General features: G+C 45.1%; 1 protein-coding gene across 1 annotated transcript; it reads right to left on the minus strand.

Moving 5' to 3' along the window:
* Positions 1-7,550: 7,550 nt before the first annotated feature.
* LOC120240600 (60S ribosomal protein L35a) lies at positions 7,551-7,960 on the minus strand. Its single transcript, XM_039245363.1, has one exon. The coding sequence runs from the start codon at positions 7,897-7,899 to the stop codon at positions 7,567-7,569; it is 333 nt and encodes a 110-aa protein (XP_039101294.1). The 5' UTR covers positions 7,900-7,960; the 3' UTR covers positions 7,551-7,566.
* Between the last annotated feature and the right edge of the window lie 10,157 nt (positions 7,961-18,117).

Consider the following 18,117-nt stretch of genomic DNA (forward strand, 5'->3'; position numbering starts at 1 on the left):
CTCCCTGTTTTCCTCAGACATTCTGCATATACTCCCATCTCAGGGTCTTTGCACTTGCTGTTCCTGTTACCAGATATCTGGTCAGCTTTCCATATCCTTCAAGTCATTACTCAATGTCACCCTCCAGAGAACCTTTCTTGGCCATCTACTATAGTTTTAATTCTTAATTACTGACACTTCAGTCTCTCTCCACTGCTTTATTTTTTCTCCCAATATTTAGCACTAATAGACTATATATTTGACTTTTCAACTTGTCTACTCTGTGTCTGAGGACAGGACATTTTACTCTTTTGCGCCCACCTGAATGTTTGGCATAGAAAGGGAACTAATACCACCAGTCTCTGACTATTCCCTTCCTGTTTTCTCTTTACCTAAAATTTGGCTCCTGTCTGAGAATGTTCTCCCATTGTAGCTTCCTTAGGTTGGGTTTGTATTCTGTTCCATCCCCCTGTACCAAGGGTTCTGAAGGGGAAGTGGCAGGTGACCTCCTGTGCCTCATTGCCACACCCAAACCATCCTCTCTCCCTCCTCCATAAACCCCCACCGCTTAGAAATTCACATCATCAGACTAGACCATCTGGTCACAATGTCCTGTGGCCGTAGGACATTTATCCTCATTCCTTAAGAACTTGAGGCTTTGCCTCACTGTCACTGTCCCTACCACTGCCTCATCATAATTCTTGCTGATTTCATTATCCTAAGTCATCTTCCAAAACCCAGGACCCTCAGTTACTGAGCGCTTCTTCAGTGATCTTGTCGATCTTGTCTTCTACACTAACTTAGCCCAGACACAGACTTTGTTATTATTAATAACTTTAACCCACCCATTTCAGGCATCACATTCTATGACCATTCACCAATCTTTCCAGCTCACTCCTCTGGCCCCTCAAGTCAATTCCATCCCACTACATCTTCCAACCATTGATCTCCACCTTTTCACTGTCCCATGCACCTACTATCAGGCCCATACTTGCTTCTGCCCACAGCAGATTCCACAGCTTAACATGAAGTTTTTGTTGTCCAGACACTCAACTCTTCTGCTGCACTTTCTCACTTCATGACTTCCATGTGGCAAAATTTCAGCCTTGTGGAGAATGTAACAGTCATTTCCTCTACCCCTAGGCAACTAGATGCTGCAATAAAAAACACAGAACCTATGCTGAAGGCCTCACTATATTTTTTTATTTTTACTTTTATTTTTTTGAGGAGGAGAGGTAAAAGGAGAGGAAGAGAGAATCTTAAGCAGACTCCACGTGCAGTGCAGAGCCCAACCTAGGGCTTGATCTCATAGCTGCAAGATCATGACCTGAGCCAAAATCAAGAGTCAGATGCTTAACTGAGTGAGTGCACCCAGGTGCACTCGAAGGGCTCATTTTGAATAATAGCTACATGCATTCTGTTCCTTATGGGAAGGTACCATTATAAGTACTTTCCATAGAAGAAGTCATTTGATCCTCATGAGAATTATTATTATTACCTGCATTTTCAGGATGAGAAATTGAGGCATGGAAAGGTCAAGGGACTGGCCCAAGATCACACAACTAAGTGGAAGAATTATAATGGAACCCTGAGCAGTTTAGCTCCAGACTCCATATCAGAGCCTCTACGCTAGTGCTCAGGTCTGCTTCACAGTGCTGCTAACACCCAGCAGTTATAGCACATTTCCATAGGCCAGGCCTTCTTCTCAGACCACAGCAGGCATCAGATCCACCTCAGATTCACCGGGAGGGCTTGTTAAACACAGATGGTTGGTCCTGCTCCCTGGGGTTCTGAGTACCTGATAAGAAGGGGTGGGCCTGATCATTTGCATTTCTAACAGTGCCCAGGTCAGGCTGCAGTGCTGGTCTGAAGGCCCCTGTGAGGACCATGGCCACCATTTCACACCTTTGCTCAACATCCAACACCTTGTCGCCATCTTCGCTCTTGACTGATGACCTGGCCTTCAACCTCCCTGAGAGAACAGAAGCCTTCAGAAGACAACTTGCACAAGTTCCCCATCATTCTTCCTCCCCTTCCTGCTGCCTTCCCTCCTGCTGTCCCAGACCAGCTGTCTCTCTACTGGGTTGCCCCCATCAGTATAGAAACCTGCTGTAACATTTCCCTAAGCAAAAGTTACTTCAAATCTCCCTCTTTGTTATTTCTTCACTTTCAACAAATGTTCAACAAAACTTCTCAAAAACAGTTTTTCACCTAGCATCTCTTTTTACTTTTTAACATTTTATTGTGTTAAAATATGTATAACACAGAGTATGAACCTTTTAAAAATGTATTTGTTCATGAACTATGAAGGCTGAGTCAGGTCAGATCATGACCTGAGCTGAAATCAAGAGTCAGATGCTTAAATTAGTCAGACTAAGCCACCCAGAATATGCCCTTTTAAAGATTTTAAGTGTGTGATCCAGCGGTGTTAATCACATCCACACTATTGGGTAACCATCATCACTGTTTCCAATTTTTTCCCACATATAGGAAATCTCAAAGACACAAGAAAGCTACCGGAGCTGATGACCAGATTCAGAAAAGGTCCAGCCTCCTGTTGTCACTTGAATCTTCCCCAACCATGCTTTACCTCTATTTCTCCTCCTAAATGGCTCTTTCCAAAATTTCCTCTGAGCTCCATTTTGCTAAAGCCAACAGTCAGCGCTTGGTCCTCATTCTATCTTTCCGGCTGCATCATGACATGGTTGATCATGTCTTCCTTTTTGTAACAGTGTCTCTACTTTATGCTGTGGACTCAATATTTGTACCCCCCTCAAATTCATGTGTTGAAACCTAATCCCCAATGTGATGGTACATGGAGGTGGGGCCTTTGGAATGTGATTAGGTCATGAGCGTGGAGCCCTCATGAACTTGAGATTATTGCCTTTCTGAAGGAGACCCCAGCGAACTCCTTGCCCCACCATGTGAGGACACAGCAGAAAGTCAGCTGTCTGTGAACCAAGAAGTGGGCTCTCACCAGACACCAAGTCTTCCAGCACCTTGATCTTGGAGTTTCCAGCTTCCAGAACTATGAGGTATACATTTCTATTTTTTATGACACAACCAATGTATGCTACTTGGTCATCGTTGTCTGAATGGACTAAGACACTTGGCTTCCCACACCACAATCCCTTGGTTCTCTCCTGCCTCTGTGGGAGGAGGGCACAGGCCACAAGCCAAAGAATGCCACCAGTCACAGAGGATAGAAGAGGCAAAAAGCAGGTTCTCCCAGAGCCTTCAGAGAGAACATGACTCCATTGGCAGCATTGAGACTTCTGGCTTCCAGAACTGTGAGAGAACCAGTTTCTGTTCTTTTGAGTCACCAAGATTGTGGTAATTTGTACAGCAGCCCTAGGAAACTAATAGAACTTCTAACAGACAACTTCAATCTGATGTGCCCAGAACAAGGTCTTCGGTACTTCCCACCCTGAGGCCTCAGCCTCTGAACTTGCCCCTCCCCCTGCCGCTGCCATTTCAGGAAAAGACAATCGCCAGCCTTTCAGTTGCTCAGGCCAAACTCTTCACTTTCTATCACACCCCATGTCCAAATCATCAGCAAACCCTGTTGGCTCTACCTTCAAAGATACTGCCAATCAGGTCACCCCTCTGACCTCCTTCCCTGCAACTCCCTGTGGCCGAGCCAAGATCACCTCTTGCTCAGGATTTTGCAACCATTTTCCATCTCCCTGATTTTGTCCTTGCTCCTTAGAGTCTATTCTCAACACAGTAGCTGGAGTGATGCTGTAAAAATCTAAGTTGGACTTTGCTATTCCTTCACTCAAAACCATCCAATGGTCCTCCAGCTCACACAATATAACAGCCAAGTCCTTACAAGGTCTTACAAGGGCCTACATGAGCTGGGCCCCTGTAACCTCTCTGCCAGCCACTCCCCCCGCTACCTCAACACTCCGCCCCTTGAACAAACCATGTTGCTTGCCACTTCAGGAACTTTTCACTGAGAATGCTGGGAGTCTAGAAGGGAAGCTGATAGAATTGCCAGGCTATTGGAGATGGCCATCCTACCTCTCCTGCTGCATCACGACATGGTTGATCATGTCTTCCTTTTTGTAACAGCATCTCTACTTTATGCTGTGGACTCAATATTTGTACCCCCCTCAAATTCATATGTTGTGCCATTGGAGATTTGAAGACATGAATTTAAAGTGAGACCAAATTGGGGCACCTGGGTGGCTCAGTAGGTTAAGCGTCTGACTTCGGCTTACGTCATGATCTCATGCTTCAGGAGTTAGAGCCTTGCTTTGGGCTCTGCACTGGTGGTGTGAGGCCTTCTTGAGATTCTCTCCATCTCTCCCTCTCTTTGTGCCTTCCTCACTTGTGCTTTCTCTCTCTCAAAATAAACTTAAAAAAACATTAAAAAAATAAAGTAAGACCAAATTTAAAAAATAATGATAATAAAGTGTGACCAATTGGTACAGTTTGTTCTCTTCAGCATTCAAATGGGAATAAGTGAATGGAGAAGGAAGAGGTTTGGGTGTGGCCAGATCAAGGTTTTGCTAGGGAAGAATAAGAGGAAGAGAAGATAAGGACATTAAGGTCATTTGTGTAAGGGAGTGATTATAATGTTGGACCATGAAATCTAAGCTGGATAGGAAGGAATTACGTTAGATAATGTAGAGAAAATACTTACTAGGAGACCTGGCACATTGTAAGGGGTAAGGCTCAGTAAGCAAGAGCTAGTATTTTCTTCTTTTTAAGTAAGCTTCACGGCCAGCATGGAGCTCAATGCAGGGCTTTAACCCTGAGCTCAAGACCTGAGATCAAGAGTCAGACACTTAACTGACCGACCCACTCAGGCTCCCCAGCAAGAACTAGTATTACCACAATAATTCATCTTAAGTATACTAAAACCTGAAAAAGACCTGGCAAAATTAACTACAGTACTATACTTTGCCCAAGTACTTGTGATTAAGCCTCAATCCCATAAATAAGAGATGGCTTTGAAGACAGAACAATAAAATCCAAGACAAAGATAATAATGAACAAATATATATGTATTTTGGGTATAAACAAATAAAAAATATATTTTTGAGTTTACCGTTGCCAGAGTGAGAAGTCATAATTGCTTTCAACACTAAGAATTTATAAGAAGCAGCATGCCAAAAGCACATCCAAACACATCCTTCACTTTAAATGAATAAAGCCTTGCTTACCCTGAAATAGTTCAGCCTGATGATATGGTGGTTTTCTCTTTGATGTATGCCTCATCTTACAAATCGTTACTGACTTGCTTTCAGTGAGACATTAATGCTGACACAGAGAGTGCTTTTCATCTGTTACCCATATCTGCCAAGTGCAAGCTGTGGTTGACTAATTGGAAACAGACAACCAAATGGAACAACGTTATCAATGTGCTCTGGGTGCCCAAGGCCATGGCTCATTTCCCTTCAAGTTTCACTGTTATTCAAAAATTTGGCTAAGGAATACATTTTATTTCTATGTTCACAACAGACAGAGATGTTAATAAGTAGGATGTCAAAGTCACATACATTTTAAAGGTTTAAGCATAGCAGCAAAATTCAGGGGTTGGGCCATGGAGCAAAAAAATCAACAGATGGTAGTTGTGGTAGGAGGCTCCATCTGCCAAGCCAAGGTCCCACTAATTTAGGATCAAGATGAACTCTCTTTGTCAACACTGTGGTAGAGGGAATGGTCCCAAAATTTTGTTTAAATTTTATTTTAAGTAATCTCTTTACCCAATGTGGGGCTCAAACTTACAACCCTGAGATCAAGCGTCTCATGCTTCACGGACTGAGCCAGCCAGGTGCCTCTGATCCCAAGATTTTTATGCTAAGCAGGAAGGTGAAGGGTTTCCAGTTACTAAAATAAGGGAGCTGGGGCCAGACACAATAGTTGTGCGTTCAAGTCTTTGATTTTATACTTCTGAATGTAGGAGCCTCAACTTTATTATCTGCAGAATGGGTGTAATAACTTTGAATTTTCTCAATTCTACCATTCATTACATTTTTTAATGTTTATTTATTAGAAAGAGAGAGAGTGTGGGGGCATGCACAGGGGGGTGGGGGGGAGGGGCAGAGAGAGAGGGAGAGAGAGAATCCCAAGCAGGCTCCGCACTGTCAGCGCAGAGCCTGATGCAGGGCAGGATCCCACAAACCATAAGATCATGACCTGAGTGGAGATCAAGAGTGGCTCGTTCAAGTGACTGAGCCACCTGGGCGTCCCTGCCCCCCAAATAAAAGCTTTAAATAAAGTAAGTAAGTAGGTAAGTAAGTAAGTGGAAATGAGAAGTTGTATGCAAGGCATTGAGGAGTGACTGGACCCCAGTAGAGAAAGGGTTGGAGGGAGGGGCAGCCGCAGCCTGCTAATGTCCCACTATCCAGGTCCATGCGCTGCTAGGATTTCATGCAACCTTCCGCAGAACCCAAGCTTGGCAGAGCACAGCCAGAGAAAGGAGAGGGGAAACATCCCTTCCCTGCTTCGTGGGGTTATTTATCTATAATTTGGTGTAACTAAGTTCAAGGATGGCATTTCTCTGGAGTTGGTTCCTACCCCACTCCCTTTCTTTTGTTGATCACTAGAGAACACTAGGGAAGCCTGCTTGAGAACACTGCCAGGTTTGGCCCGCCCAATCAGCACTCTGCTGGAGGACCTGGGAGCTGCATTTATTTCTTGTTTACATGTTCATCATTTATGTAACACCTTTGTTAAAAATGCTCCAGGTGGCTCTCCATCTCCATGGAAAAGCCAGTGTCAGGTCAGTGGTCCATGAGATCTGCTGCAATGTTATTTCCCTAACCCTCCATTCGTGCCACATGGCTTCTTGACCATCACACGGTGAATGTTGCTGTCTCAGGCCTTTGCATTTATTGTTCCTTCCTCCTAAACTGTTCCCCTCCCCCCATAGCACCCTCAGATATTCGCATGTCATCTTCTTTTTTTTTTTTAATTTTTTAAAATGTTTTATTTATTTCTAGGAGAGAGAGAGAGAGACAGCGTGAGCAGGGGAGGGCCAGAGAGAGAGGGAGTCACTGAAACAGGCTCCAGGCTCTGAGCTGGCAGTCAGCACAGAGCCCAACGCAGGGCTCGAACCCACGAACCACAAGATCATGACCTAAGCGAAAGTCGGATGCTCAACCGACTAAGCCACCCAGGCGCCCCTCGCATGTCATCTTCTAAAGGTCATTACTCAAATGTCACCTTTGCAGTAACACCTTTTCTGAACACCTTGCCAAAATTGCAACCCACCCCCAACCAGCTTCCTATTTTCTCCTTCACTTTACTTTCCCTCCATAGTACTTAGGGACAACCAACATGCTATTTTACCTATTTACCTGATTTATTGCCTATCTCTCTACTAGAACATAAATGCCATGAATGCAGGAATCTTTATTCTGTTTGTGGCTCTATCTGCTGTGTCTAGAATGAGGCTGGCACATACAGGTACTTAGTAAGTATTTATTTAAATAATTCATCTTTCTATGTTTAGCATCTTCCTCTTCTTCAAGGTACGACTATGAGGCCAAAGGGATGAATTTTTTTCTTTATAGTTCTTCACCTCAGTTTTTTTTTTTTTAATCTACACCTTTATTTATTTACTTTTCAGTTAGTTTAAATCCTTGAGGGGTACAGCATCACACGGATTCTGTGGCCAATGGCTTTAGCAGGAAGGTTGCTTCGGAATTTTGCACGAACCATGCCACTGTTCCCATGAGCACGAGTTACTTTTCCCCAGATTACTCTGGTTTTATTCGGTTTGCCACCAGGAGTCACTGTGTTGTTCTTTGCTTTGTACACATAAGCACATCTCTTGCCTAGATAGAACTCAGTTTCATCTCGGGCATAAACACCTTCAATTTTAAGAAGAGCTGTGTGCTCCCTCTGGTTCCTGAGACCCCGTTTATAGCCAGCAAAAATGGCTTTGGACCACAACCTTCCAGACATATTTGTCGTTTCAGGAGTCCTGATCCCAGCAGGCCTCCACGGGTTCAAAGATGGCGGAAAGAGCTTCACCTCAGTTTTTGTATGTATCAGTGGTGTATTTCTATTTATCACTGAGTAGTATTCCATGGTACGGCTGTATCATGGGTTGTTCAACCATTCACTCATTGAAGGACATCTGGGCCGTTTCCATTTGGGGGTTATTATGAATAAAGTTGCCATAAATAATTGTGTGAACACAAGTCTTCATTTCTCTGGGACAAATCCCTATGAGCACAATTGCTGGCTTGTATGGTAGTTGTATGTTTACTTTTTTTCTTTTCTTTTCTTTTCTTTTTTGAAGACAGAAAGTATGAGCAGGGGAGAGGGACAGAGAGAGAGGGAGAAGGAATCTTAAGCAGGCTCCACGCTCAGCACAGAGTCTGACACAGGGCTTGACCACCACCATGGGATCATGACCTGAGCCAAAATCAAGAGTTGGATGCTCAACCCACTGAGCCACCCAGGCACTCCTAAACAAAATACTTCTAAAGCATCCAACATACTATTTGCCACAGTATAATGCACAGTTCCTGAAAATGTGGACACGGAACTCAGGCTGTCTGGGTTTTTGTGTTGGCTGCAGTACTTTTCAGCGGTGTCTTGTGACTTCTTTTTGTACCATTTCTGCATCTTTAAGAATGAGTCCAACGAAAGCCTGTTTGGTAATATACAGTGTTTTGAGGGCTGAGGGAGACAGACATAAAAAATGCTCAGCAAAGTGTATGTCTGGCTCAGAGTAAACTTTAGCAAAATTCTGAAGACTGTTTTCTGCTATGATCTCATGGTTTTGAGATTGAGCCCCCAAATGGGTTCTGCATTGAATATGGCCTGATCGAGTTTCTCTCTATCCCTCTGCCCCACCCCTGCGAGTGTGTGTTTGCTCTTTTTTCTCTCTCAAAGCAAAATAAAAAAAGTGTTGGCTGCTTAACCGACTGAGTCCCCCAGGAGCCCCATATGTTGACTTTTCAAAAGACATTGTCAAGCTGTTTTCTAGAGGGACTGTCATTTTATATCTCTACCAACAATGTAAAAGTGATATAGTTTTTCTGCATCTTTGCCAGCATTTTGGTATCATCACTATTTTTAATTTTAGCCATTTTGATTGCTAGTGATACTGTGAGTTTAATTTGCACCTTCTCTAATAGCTAATGATCTTTTTTTTTTTAATGTTTTATTTATTTCTGAGAGAGAGACAGCGTGAGCAGGGGAGGGTCAGAGAGAGAGAGAGGAAGACGCAGAATCTGAAGCAGGCTCCAGGCTCTGAGCTGGCTGTCAGCACAGAGCCCAACATAGGGCTCGAACCCACAAACCGTGAGATCATGACCTGAGCTGAAGTTGGACACTTAACTGACTGAGCCACTCAGGCATCCCTAATAGCTAATGATCTTGAACATCTTGTTGTTGTATGCTTAGTTGCCATTTCTTATCTTTGGTGAAATGTCTCTTCATGTCTTCTGCCCGTAATCTGATTGGATTGCTTGCTTTTTTAGTATTGAATTTAAGGGTTTCTTCAATATAGTCAGAGTACTAGTCCTTTGTCATAATTGTGGTTTTCAATACTTTCTCCCACTCTATGGGTTGTTTTCCCATACTCTTAATGGGCTATTTCACAGAGTAAAAGCTTTTAGTGTTTCGTTTTCAATTCTTCCTTATATAGGTCAGTTTGGTGTCAAGTCTAAGGATTCTTTGACCAGCCAGATCCTAAAGATTTTCTCCTAAGCTTTTTACTAAAAGTTTGAAAGTTTAAAGTTTTCCACTTATATCTGTGATCAGTTTTGTGTCAATTTTTGTATAAGGCGGAGCCTGCATTTTAACAAGCTCCTCATTGAGAACTGCTGGGGAGAAATTTGTGGGATTTCAATAGTGAAGTGAAGGTAAATGTTTCACAACAGGCTCCAGATGGAGAGGGGCAATTTCTGTGGTATAAATACAACCTTCTTAGCTGACTTCAAGCTACCAATACTATACCACTGAACAAGGGGTTAGGAAGAGCTGCTCAGAAGCACACTAATATGTAGTATTTCCAAACTCACAACAAATACAGATAATAATAAAATGTAGTAGGAAGTGATGAGTTTTGATTATTTATTACCTTTGGGCTTTTTTAGTGTAATTTATTTAATTTTATAGCAAGACCTTGGGAAGTTCTAAGAGTTTACCCTACTTGTAAGCTAACAAATTGTCAGTTTCATGGATGCCTGCAAAAGACACGAGACTCCCAGCTCAGAAACAAAGGCCTTTATTACTCAGAAGTAGCTGCAGTAATCAGAGTGTCAGCATTATTTCACATTAGTTCCCTGAGCCCCGATTCCCATGGGGGGATGCAAAGGGCCAGCTGCCACTTACACTTGCTGTGGGTTGTACACAGGAGAGGAAGCCTGAGCTTAGGGACTTGAATCTTTCATGATAATTTATCATCTTTTATAATGCTCAGAGGTAGACATTTTTATTATTCTGAATGAAAGCAAATCTGCCCTTTCTTCTGGAGGTAAACACTAAATAAACAACTTTGAAAAGACTACCTGGAATGAAGTCAATGCCTCCACTTGTGATACCAGCTAAAATGAGAGAGACCCATGAAGAATTGGCTCCCAATGGTTTACATAATTTAATTTTAATAATGGCTGTTTTTACCAGCTCACAAAATTCCTGAAAATTTAACAATAGGTCCTCAGAAGCCAGTACTAAATTTGGCCCCGGCACACAAATGTGTTTTGAGGAAGAAAAAAGGAAGGGCAAAAAAGGCTAGATTCCTTCTGGGTTGATTTTACCAGCTAGGAGCCCAGAAGGCTGGAAATGAGGCCCCATCACTGGAGAAGCTGTTTTCATTGTTTGTTTCGTTTTTTTTCCAGAATGGTTATGATTATCATGGAAATATAATAATGGCAATTAAATATAAATAGTAACTATTCTTTATTGGCTTCTAAGTTCAGGTCATACATTTTGAGGCTTTTATTTCATTTAATCTTCATGATGACACTATGGAGTAAGAACTATCACTTATTGTCATTTAATAAATGAAAAACCCAAAACTCACAGGGGTGAAGGAAAAATGCTGGGCTGGAAGTGACCTTTTCGGGCAAACTCTAGTTCTGAGGAGTTGCAAATTCACAGTCCTAAGAGCAACATTTCCGCTCAGAACTCACTTCAACTGGCATTATTTGTGTTGCCCCTGCCTTCTCGCTGCCCTTCACAGAAGCAGGGCTCTGGGGTATGATGATGGCAGGGGCCAATAGTGCAGGTTTCTGGTGTCTATTTGCCAGTGAGGTCCAGTGTAACCTTGGGCAGATTGATTCATCTCTGCACCTCTGTATTCTCATCTGTCAAATGGGCTGTTGATACTGCTATGCCAATCTTGCAAAGTTATCCTGAAAATCAAAGATGCATCCAAATTGGCTGGGGATGGAGTTTAGGCTGCATGGCTTTGTACCATAAAATCTCTGGTCCCCTAAACTTCTTATTTATATTAAGAAGGGGGCACATGTGGTTGTCACGAGGCTGTCAGATTCTAAGTCTATAAATGAGATAATAGTTCCAAGAGGGCCTGGAAAAGCCATAAAGCAGCTTACAAATGTGAGGTAGTGGTTTTATTCCCTGCTGCCCCACCACTTTTATTTTTAAGTTTATTTATTTATTTCGGGTGGGGGCAGAGAGAGAGGCAGGGAGAATATCCCAATCCCAAACAGGTTCCATGTTGTCAAGGGCTCAATCTTATGACCATGAGATCACGGCCTGAGATCATGACCACCAGATCACAACACCAAGAGTTGGATGCTTAACTGACCAACCCACCTGGGTACCCCATGCCTTACCTGTTTTCAGCCTCCTGTGGTTGTGCAGTGTCTGAGCTCAGAGAGGGTCACGTGAGCATTTGTGATTTGAATCTTCAGATGACCAGTGATGTAGTTCAGGTGGGGCTGGCCTCTTTGGGGGCAGATGAAGGCTTACCCCAGATGTTAGAGAGGAGGCATCTGGGAGGAGCATGGCGGGGGGGAGGTGAAAGGGTGGGGGTGGGAAGTGTGTGGGCGACTCAGGCATGACCTGCCTCTAGGCCCCTCAAACCAGAATCTGTTCAGAGCTCTACCAAGTCTATCAGGTCAGGCCTGGGTGCTGGGCCCAGGGTTGCCAAGGGAATAGCTAGAGGAGGGTGTTCTAAGCCCAAGGACAGCAAATGCAGGGCCTAAATGGAGGAATGAATTTGGCAAGTTCAAGTAGCAGCAAACCAGCCTTGCTGGAGAGACAATGGGGAAGAGGTCATAACCTGCTCTAGGCAGCAGTACTTCCAGGAAGCCAAGGAACCCTCCGGGGCAGGTGAGGGATGTTCCCCAGTTCTTTTCACCACCCAGTTCTCAGGCATGGTCACCCTTGACCTTTGGGAGGCGTTGGCCTTGGGACAGATCCCCCTATCTTCCAAGGTTCCAGATGCTCTCAAAGGAGTAGACCAGTCCCCAGTAATAGGGCCAACAGTCAGCAACATCCAGCTCTGGCTGTGTGCTGAGAGCTCTTCCTCCTCTCCAGTTGTCTGCAGGCGGGGGCTGGGCCAGAGGGAAGGTGGCTGGCAAGGCTCAAGATGCAGCCTTGAACAGTTGGCTCTCGATGCCTAACCATTAGAGCCAATGCTGAGTCACCTAGGTCCCTTGGCCTCCATCTGTCAGTTCCAGAAACCCATTCACCTTGGGAGAAAAGCTTCTGGCAGCACAACTGGTGGATCATAAAATCACAGAACATCCAAGCTGGAAGGGAACTTGGAGGTCACTGAGTAAAGCCGGAGAGATGGCGGTAAGCTACAGCAGCCTCCCAAGTGGTTTCCCAGGCTGTAGGCAGTGGGGCTCAAACAAGCAGCACAATCTGTAAAACCACCTGGGGAGTTTACAAAAATTCCCAATGCCCAAGCTGCACTCCAGGTTGATTGTAACAGAATCTCTCTGGGAAGAGGATTCAAATTTTTAACGCCCCACCCAGGTGACTCCAATGTGCAACCAAGGTTGGGGACTAAGCATCTGGCCACTTGATGCTTTCTGGTGCTTCAGTCATTATGAGTGGTCCCTCTGCAATCAGACAGACTTGGATTCGAGCTCCTGCTCTGCAACTTGTTCCACTGAGTGACCACAACCAACTTTCTGTGCCTCTATTTCCTCATCTATAAGAAGTGCATCAAAATAACACACCTATCTGATACGCTGTTCTCAAGGCCAAATGTATTGCTCCATGAAAAGCACAGGGCACCGTGCTTCATGCCTTGTAAGAGCCCAATAAATGTGTTTATTGTTATTACTTTCCCAAAGTCAAGCATTCCATTAGAAAGCTCTTCTTTAGGTTAAGTTCAAATGTTCTTCTGGTGGCTGCAAGAGTGATATTCTCAAGCAAGTTCTCAAACCCAAGTTTGCTTCTATCACCCGCCCACTTAAAATCATTCTGTGGTTTTCCGTTATTCTCAGGGTCAAGACAAAAGTATTCAGTTTGACCCACCAAGTCTTCAAGATCTGGGCTCTTCCAGTCATCTCCTCATCTTACACCCTTTCCCCCTCACAGCATGGGGGAGGGGACTTTTTTAATTGCCTCCAGCTGCCAGGTTTTGTCACACCACAGGGCCTTTGCATGTGATGCTCTGCCCTGAAATGCTTTCTCCTCTTGGCTGCCCATGGCTAATTCACCTTGTAGCTCTTAGCTTTGTCTTCTTTCTACCAGTTCAAGTTCTCCTTGACCTGTCTTATCAGAACAAATCCTCACTTTGCAATTCTCATGGTATCATGTCACAGCTGACATTTCACATTTATTTGGTGGCCATTTGTCCAACATCTGTAGCTGTGCTAGACTCTAAGCTCTAAGAAGACAGAGACTATATCTGTATTTTGCTCATCCTGGTATTCCCAATGCCTAATTCAGTGCTTGGCACGTAGCTGAGGGTCAATAATTATTTGTTGAACAAATAAACTGGCCAAAAATGGCCACAAGACAAAGTGCAATAGTTGTTCAAGTATGCTTTCTAGAGCTTCTCAAAGCAGTCTGCACCCTTGACCCCAGGACCCCTTTGCAGAGGTGGGCTGACACTGTCGGGACTCCTATTCCCCTCTCCTCTCTATTCCTTATAGAAAGTGGCTCTTCCAGACACTCCGCACCCTGCCCTGGGCAGATTCTGGTTGTATGGTGCCTCAATGGGACAACCAGGGGACGGGGAGCTTTTCAGGAGTGATTTGCCCATACAGCTCTGCCAAGTGATGAGGCAGCTGAGAAGTGGTTCCAGATTTAATGCCCTCCTTAGCCTTTCACCTCCAAGGCCCTTGGTCTCCATGTAATTAAGCTCATACATTAAATGAGATTTATTTGATAAGAGAGCCCCAAGTGGAATATGGACTTTTTATGCCAGGAGGCCATTTTGGATAACTGTCAGCCCCAACTTGAAGATTGAAGACCACATGGGATAGGCATGAATAGGTGTTGCTAATTTACAAGGGCATCAGTGAAAATAAATCCTATAGATAAATCTTCCTTCTTGTTTTTAATCAGGACCAATCTGAGGGAAAAAATTATGAAGCAGATGAAGAATGTCTTTAAAAAAGCAATTTGGGGGCGCCTGGGTGGTTTAGTCGGTTAAGCATCCAACTTTCGCTTAGGTCATGATCTTGCGGTTCGTGGGTTCAAGCCCCGCGTCGGGCTCTGTGCTGACTGCCAGCTCAGAGCCTGGAGCCTGTTTCAGTCCGTGACTCTCTCTCTCTCTGACCCTCCCCTGCTCATGCTGTTTCTCTCTCTCTCCTAGAAATAAATAAAAAATATTTAAAAAATTAAAAAAAGTAAATAAAAATAAAAAAGCAATTTGGCCAGGGCCATCTTTGTGTCTTTTGTGAGAACATTTTTTTCTAGGCTCTGTCTCTGAAGCAGGGAGAGTAGGAGGGGCCAGGCCAGGAATTTCTCCTAGGTTCGTAGGAGCCGGGGAGCAAGGCACTGCCCTCAGGCACTGTGATTGAAGCGTTAGACCTTCCAACTCCTCCTCAGAGCTTTATATTTGTCCATCTGGTTCTAAGGAAGGCTGTGGAAGTGGCACCAGGAAAGGGGAAAATGAAAATGGAACACCCACCACTAAAGAGCAGAATTGGAGCCTTTCCTGCCTTAGTTTTTCCCTCAGCCCGGGAATTGGCAAAACTGGCTGTGCTGTAGAATGTTAACCGGCCAGACAACTCTCCCCTCCTGGGGCCCTGCAGGAACCCCCACCCACCCACCCCAGGGCAACTGCAAGGAGGCAGGGGGGGGGCAGGTACAGCTGTCTCATCCCCTCCCATGCCCCACCTGCCCTGGTTCTCACTCCCTGGCTCTGACTCCCCACCTGACCAAGGGACAACTAGTGTTGACCCGGCAAGTCCTCAGGAGATGTCTGCTGAATCCATCGTTAGACAGGATCCTGCTTTGCAGGACGTCATTGTCTGGGCCCCAGCCCCCCACCGCTCAGGCGCGCTTCCAGATCAGGACACTTCTCATTCCCTGGCTCCCCTCCTCCCAGGGGACACACAGGCGTCAGGGAGGGCCCACATGTGGGTCTGCTCGCAGCCAGGGTCCCTGAAGGTGCTCCCTCTGGATTCAGGTGCCCTTGTAGTCTGGGCCTTGCATTCACCAGCTAGGTGACCTTGGCACTGACCTACCATTTCTAAGGGCTCAAATTTCTCCATCTGTAAAGTGGGGATGATGATCCTCATAGCTGCTCACCTGGGTGTTGAGAAGCCGAAAAGAGACAATGCATGGAAGAGCCAGCACAAGGCTAGTAATGTGAGATAAAGTGTCTTATCTTCCAGCTCAGGAAACCTAGTACCAGCAGTTGGTTGAAACTTTTCAGTGGAAGAAGGACGAATACAGAAGTTCAGGACATGCTGACCTGATTCATCGAGCTGTTTAATTTATGTTTCATGAAATTCAGGCTCTTCTCCTAGCTCTGCTTCCGAGACAGAAACAGATGTTTAGTGCCAAAATGGATTCTGACACAATCCAATCCAACCCTTCTTTGTACAGATGGGAAAACTGAGGCCACTGGATGGGAAATGACTTGGCCAAAGCCACTCAAAGAATCAAGGCAGAGCTAGGACGGAAACCCAGATTTCTTGTTTCCCAGAAAAATGCTGTCTTCCTGTGCTATCCCAGCTGTCTGCAATTTTGAGTGTAGGTGAAATCCTTTAACTCAAAGTGTTAGGAAGGCACATGGCTCTTGTGTTTTTATTCCTTCTCTTTTCCCCAGTGGAAGGTCATGGCTGCATCATACCATGGGTCAGAATCTCTCTCTTTTTTTTTCCCTTTGGCTTCGAATCTAGAAAACAGCCTTAAGAGGGGAGAGGCTCTTCCAGCCTCTAAGCCTCAGGACTGGAGGTTTGTGTGGTAGACGTTCTCCCCCTAGTGGAATGAACAAAGATGACAGGCCAGACGTGAAGAAAAGAGAGTCTCCCCGTCCAGGGCCTGGTTGCCAGGCGTCTGATGCTGAAGCCTCCCTCACCTCACCCTAATCACAGCACCGTCATATCCCAGCTTTACTTAAAATTCTGATATTTTGTTCATTGTAGAGTTTTTTTTTTATAAATCTTGATTTATTAAAATATTACCTTAAAATACTATTTGTATTTGTTACTGAGGTTTTTGGCACCCCGTTAAATTTTGGGTCTGAGGTGAGTGTCTCATTTGCCCCCGGCCCCTAGCCATGGTCCTAATCCGGAAATCAGCCCTGGAAGACCCAGCAGACACATGACACGCAACCACCCTCACTTGTCAGAAGACCCGTGAGGTCCAGCTAGGGCCAAGGCCGGCTCGTTAGGGCAGCGTGGGCCTGCTGCTCTTTGCACCATGATAATCGGAGCTGCAGATCATCCAGCCTTTCTCCAAAAGGAGATGGTGACAAAGACTCTCTGTTGGCCCAAACACCACTCACACTATTTGGAGACTTCTTCTTCACTATGCCTGTCAACCTTAGCCTATGAAGACTTGAAGAAACATTAACAGAGTTTCTAATAGCTCAGGGTCAGGTCCCCAGGATGACCCTAAGCCCCCCTGAAAGTGGCTGACTGAGAAAACTGTAGGCAGCCAACAGAGTGTACTTTGGTCCAGCCAACACCCCTGTGTCCCAGTCTCTGTGAGAAGGTAGGCACCCAACTTCAATAAACGCCTCTTAGCAAACCCGGGTGGGTGTCACATGGACCAGCCCCCTTCTTCTATTTTGTAGTTTTTCACTTCCTTGACTCCACAGAGCCCCTCATCCCTATTCCCTCCATCCCCCTTTAAAGCACTTAGTTGCCTCTGTACAAATCCAAGTTGGGTTCAGTTCACGTTGGACGCTTTTCTCTATTGTGAGGTTATATTACTGATTAAAATCTGTCTTTACCACTTTAACTCACGTCAGCTTTCTTTATCTTTGACAATGGCTGCCTTTCAAAGTGCGTCTCTTATGAGAAAAGAATCTGGGTTCGAGGGCAATTTTATTGCATTCAGATGCACTGGGTTCTGGGTCTTTGTCAATGCCTATAAACATAACGGCCTAAAGACAGGCCCTGTGTATCTCAGTGTGCCTGGGAAGGCACCTACTTGGAACACCTTCCTCACTTGGGCCTCCATCCTGCTTCGTCTGCCTAAGGATTTCAGGTGGCTCGCCACCTCAGAAGTGGGTGGGATAAACCAGCCCTCATCCTCACCATCAGCAGGCTGCCAGCGACGCTCTGAACTGTGTCACCTGTGTCTGTCCCACACGCCACAATCCTGGTGCTTCTGTTGCACCACCTCCAGCCCCGGACCACATCTAAGCAAGGTCTCCACCTCTCTCTGCCCCATTCCTCACAAAGAATGCTAAGGTTCCCCCACATCATCTCCACGGCCCTCCCTGGGGGCTTCCCTGGCAGGGTGCCAGAGGGACATGTGTTAGGTCAGGCCCAGAAGGGGCGACCACAGGGCTTTGGGATGCTGCCCGTCTTACTCAGGCTGGATTTACTACTTAGTCTATACAGGGTTAAGTCAACTGCCTTCAAGTGACTAAATCCCTGGAGGAAGGAAGAGGAAGTGGCTAAAGATGCTCCTAAAAAGTTTTTTTATATATAGGAAAAGAAAAAAGAACTTATTATAGACAAAGATATCTTCCACCTTCCTTCCTACAGGGGTGATGGGCAGGACCGCAATCCACACACTAATCCACTTGGACCCCAAATCTCTTCCCGAGTT

The sequence above is a fragment of the Hyaena hyaena genome, unplaced genomic scaffold (genome assembly GCF_003009895.1).
Source record: "Hyaena hyaena isolate Hyena2069 unplaced genomic scaffold, ASM300989v1 scaffold_253, whole genome shotgun sequence".
NCBI classification, from domain to species: domain Eukaryota; kingdom Metazoa; phylum Chordata; class Mammalia; order Carnivora; family Hyaenidae; genus Hyaena; species Hyaena hyaena.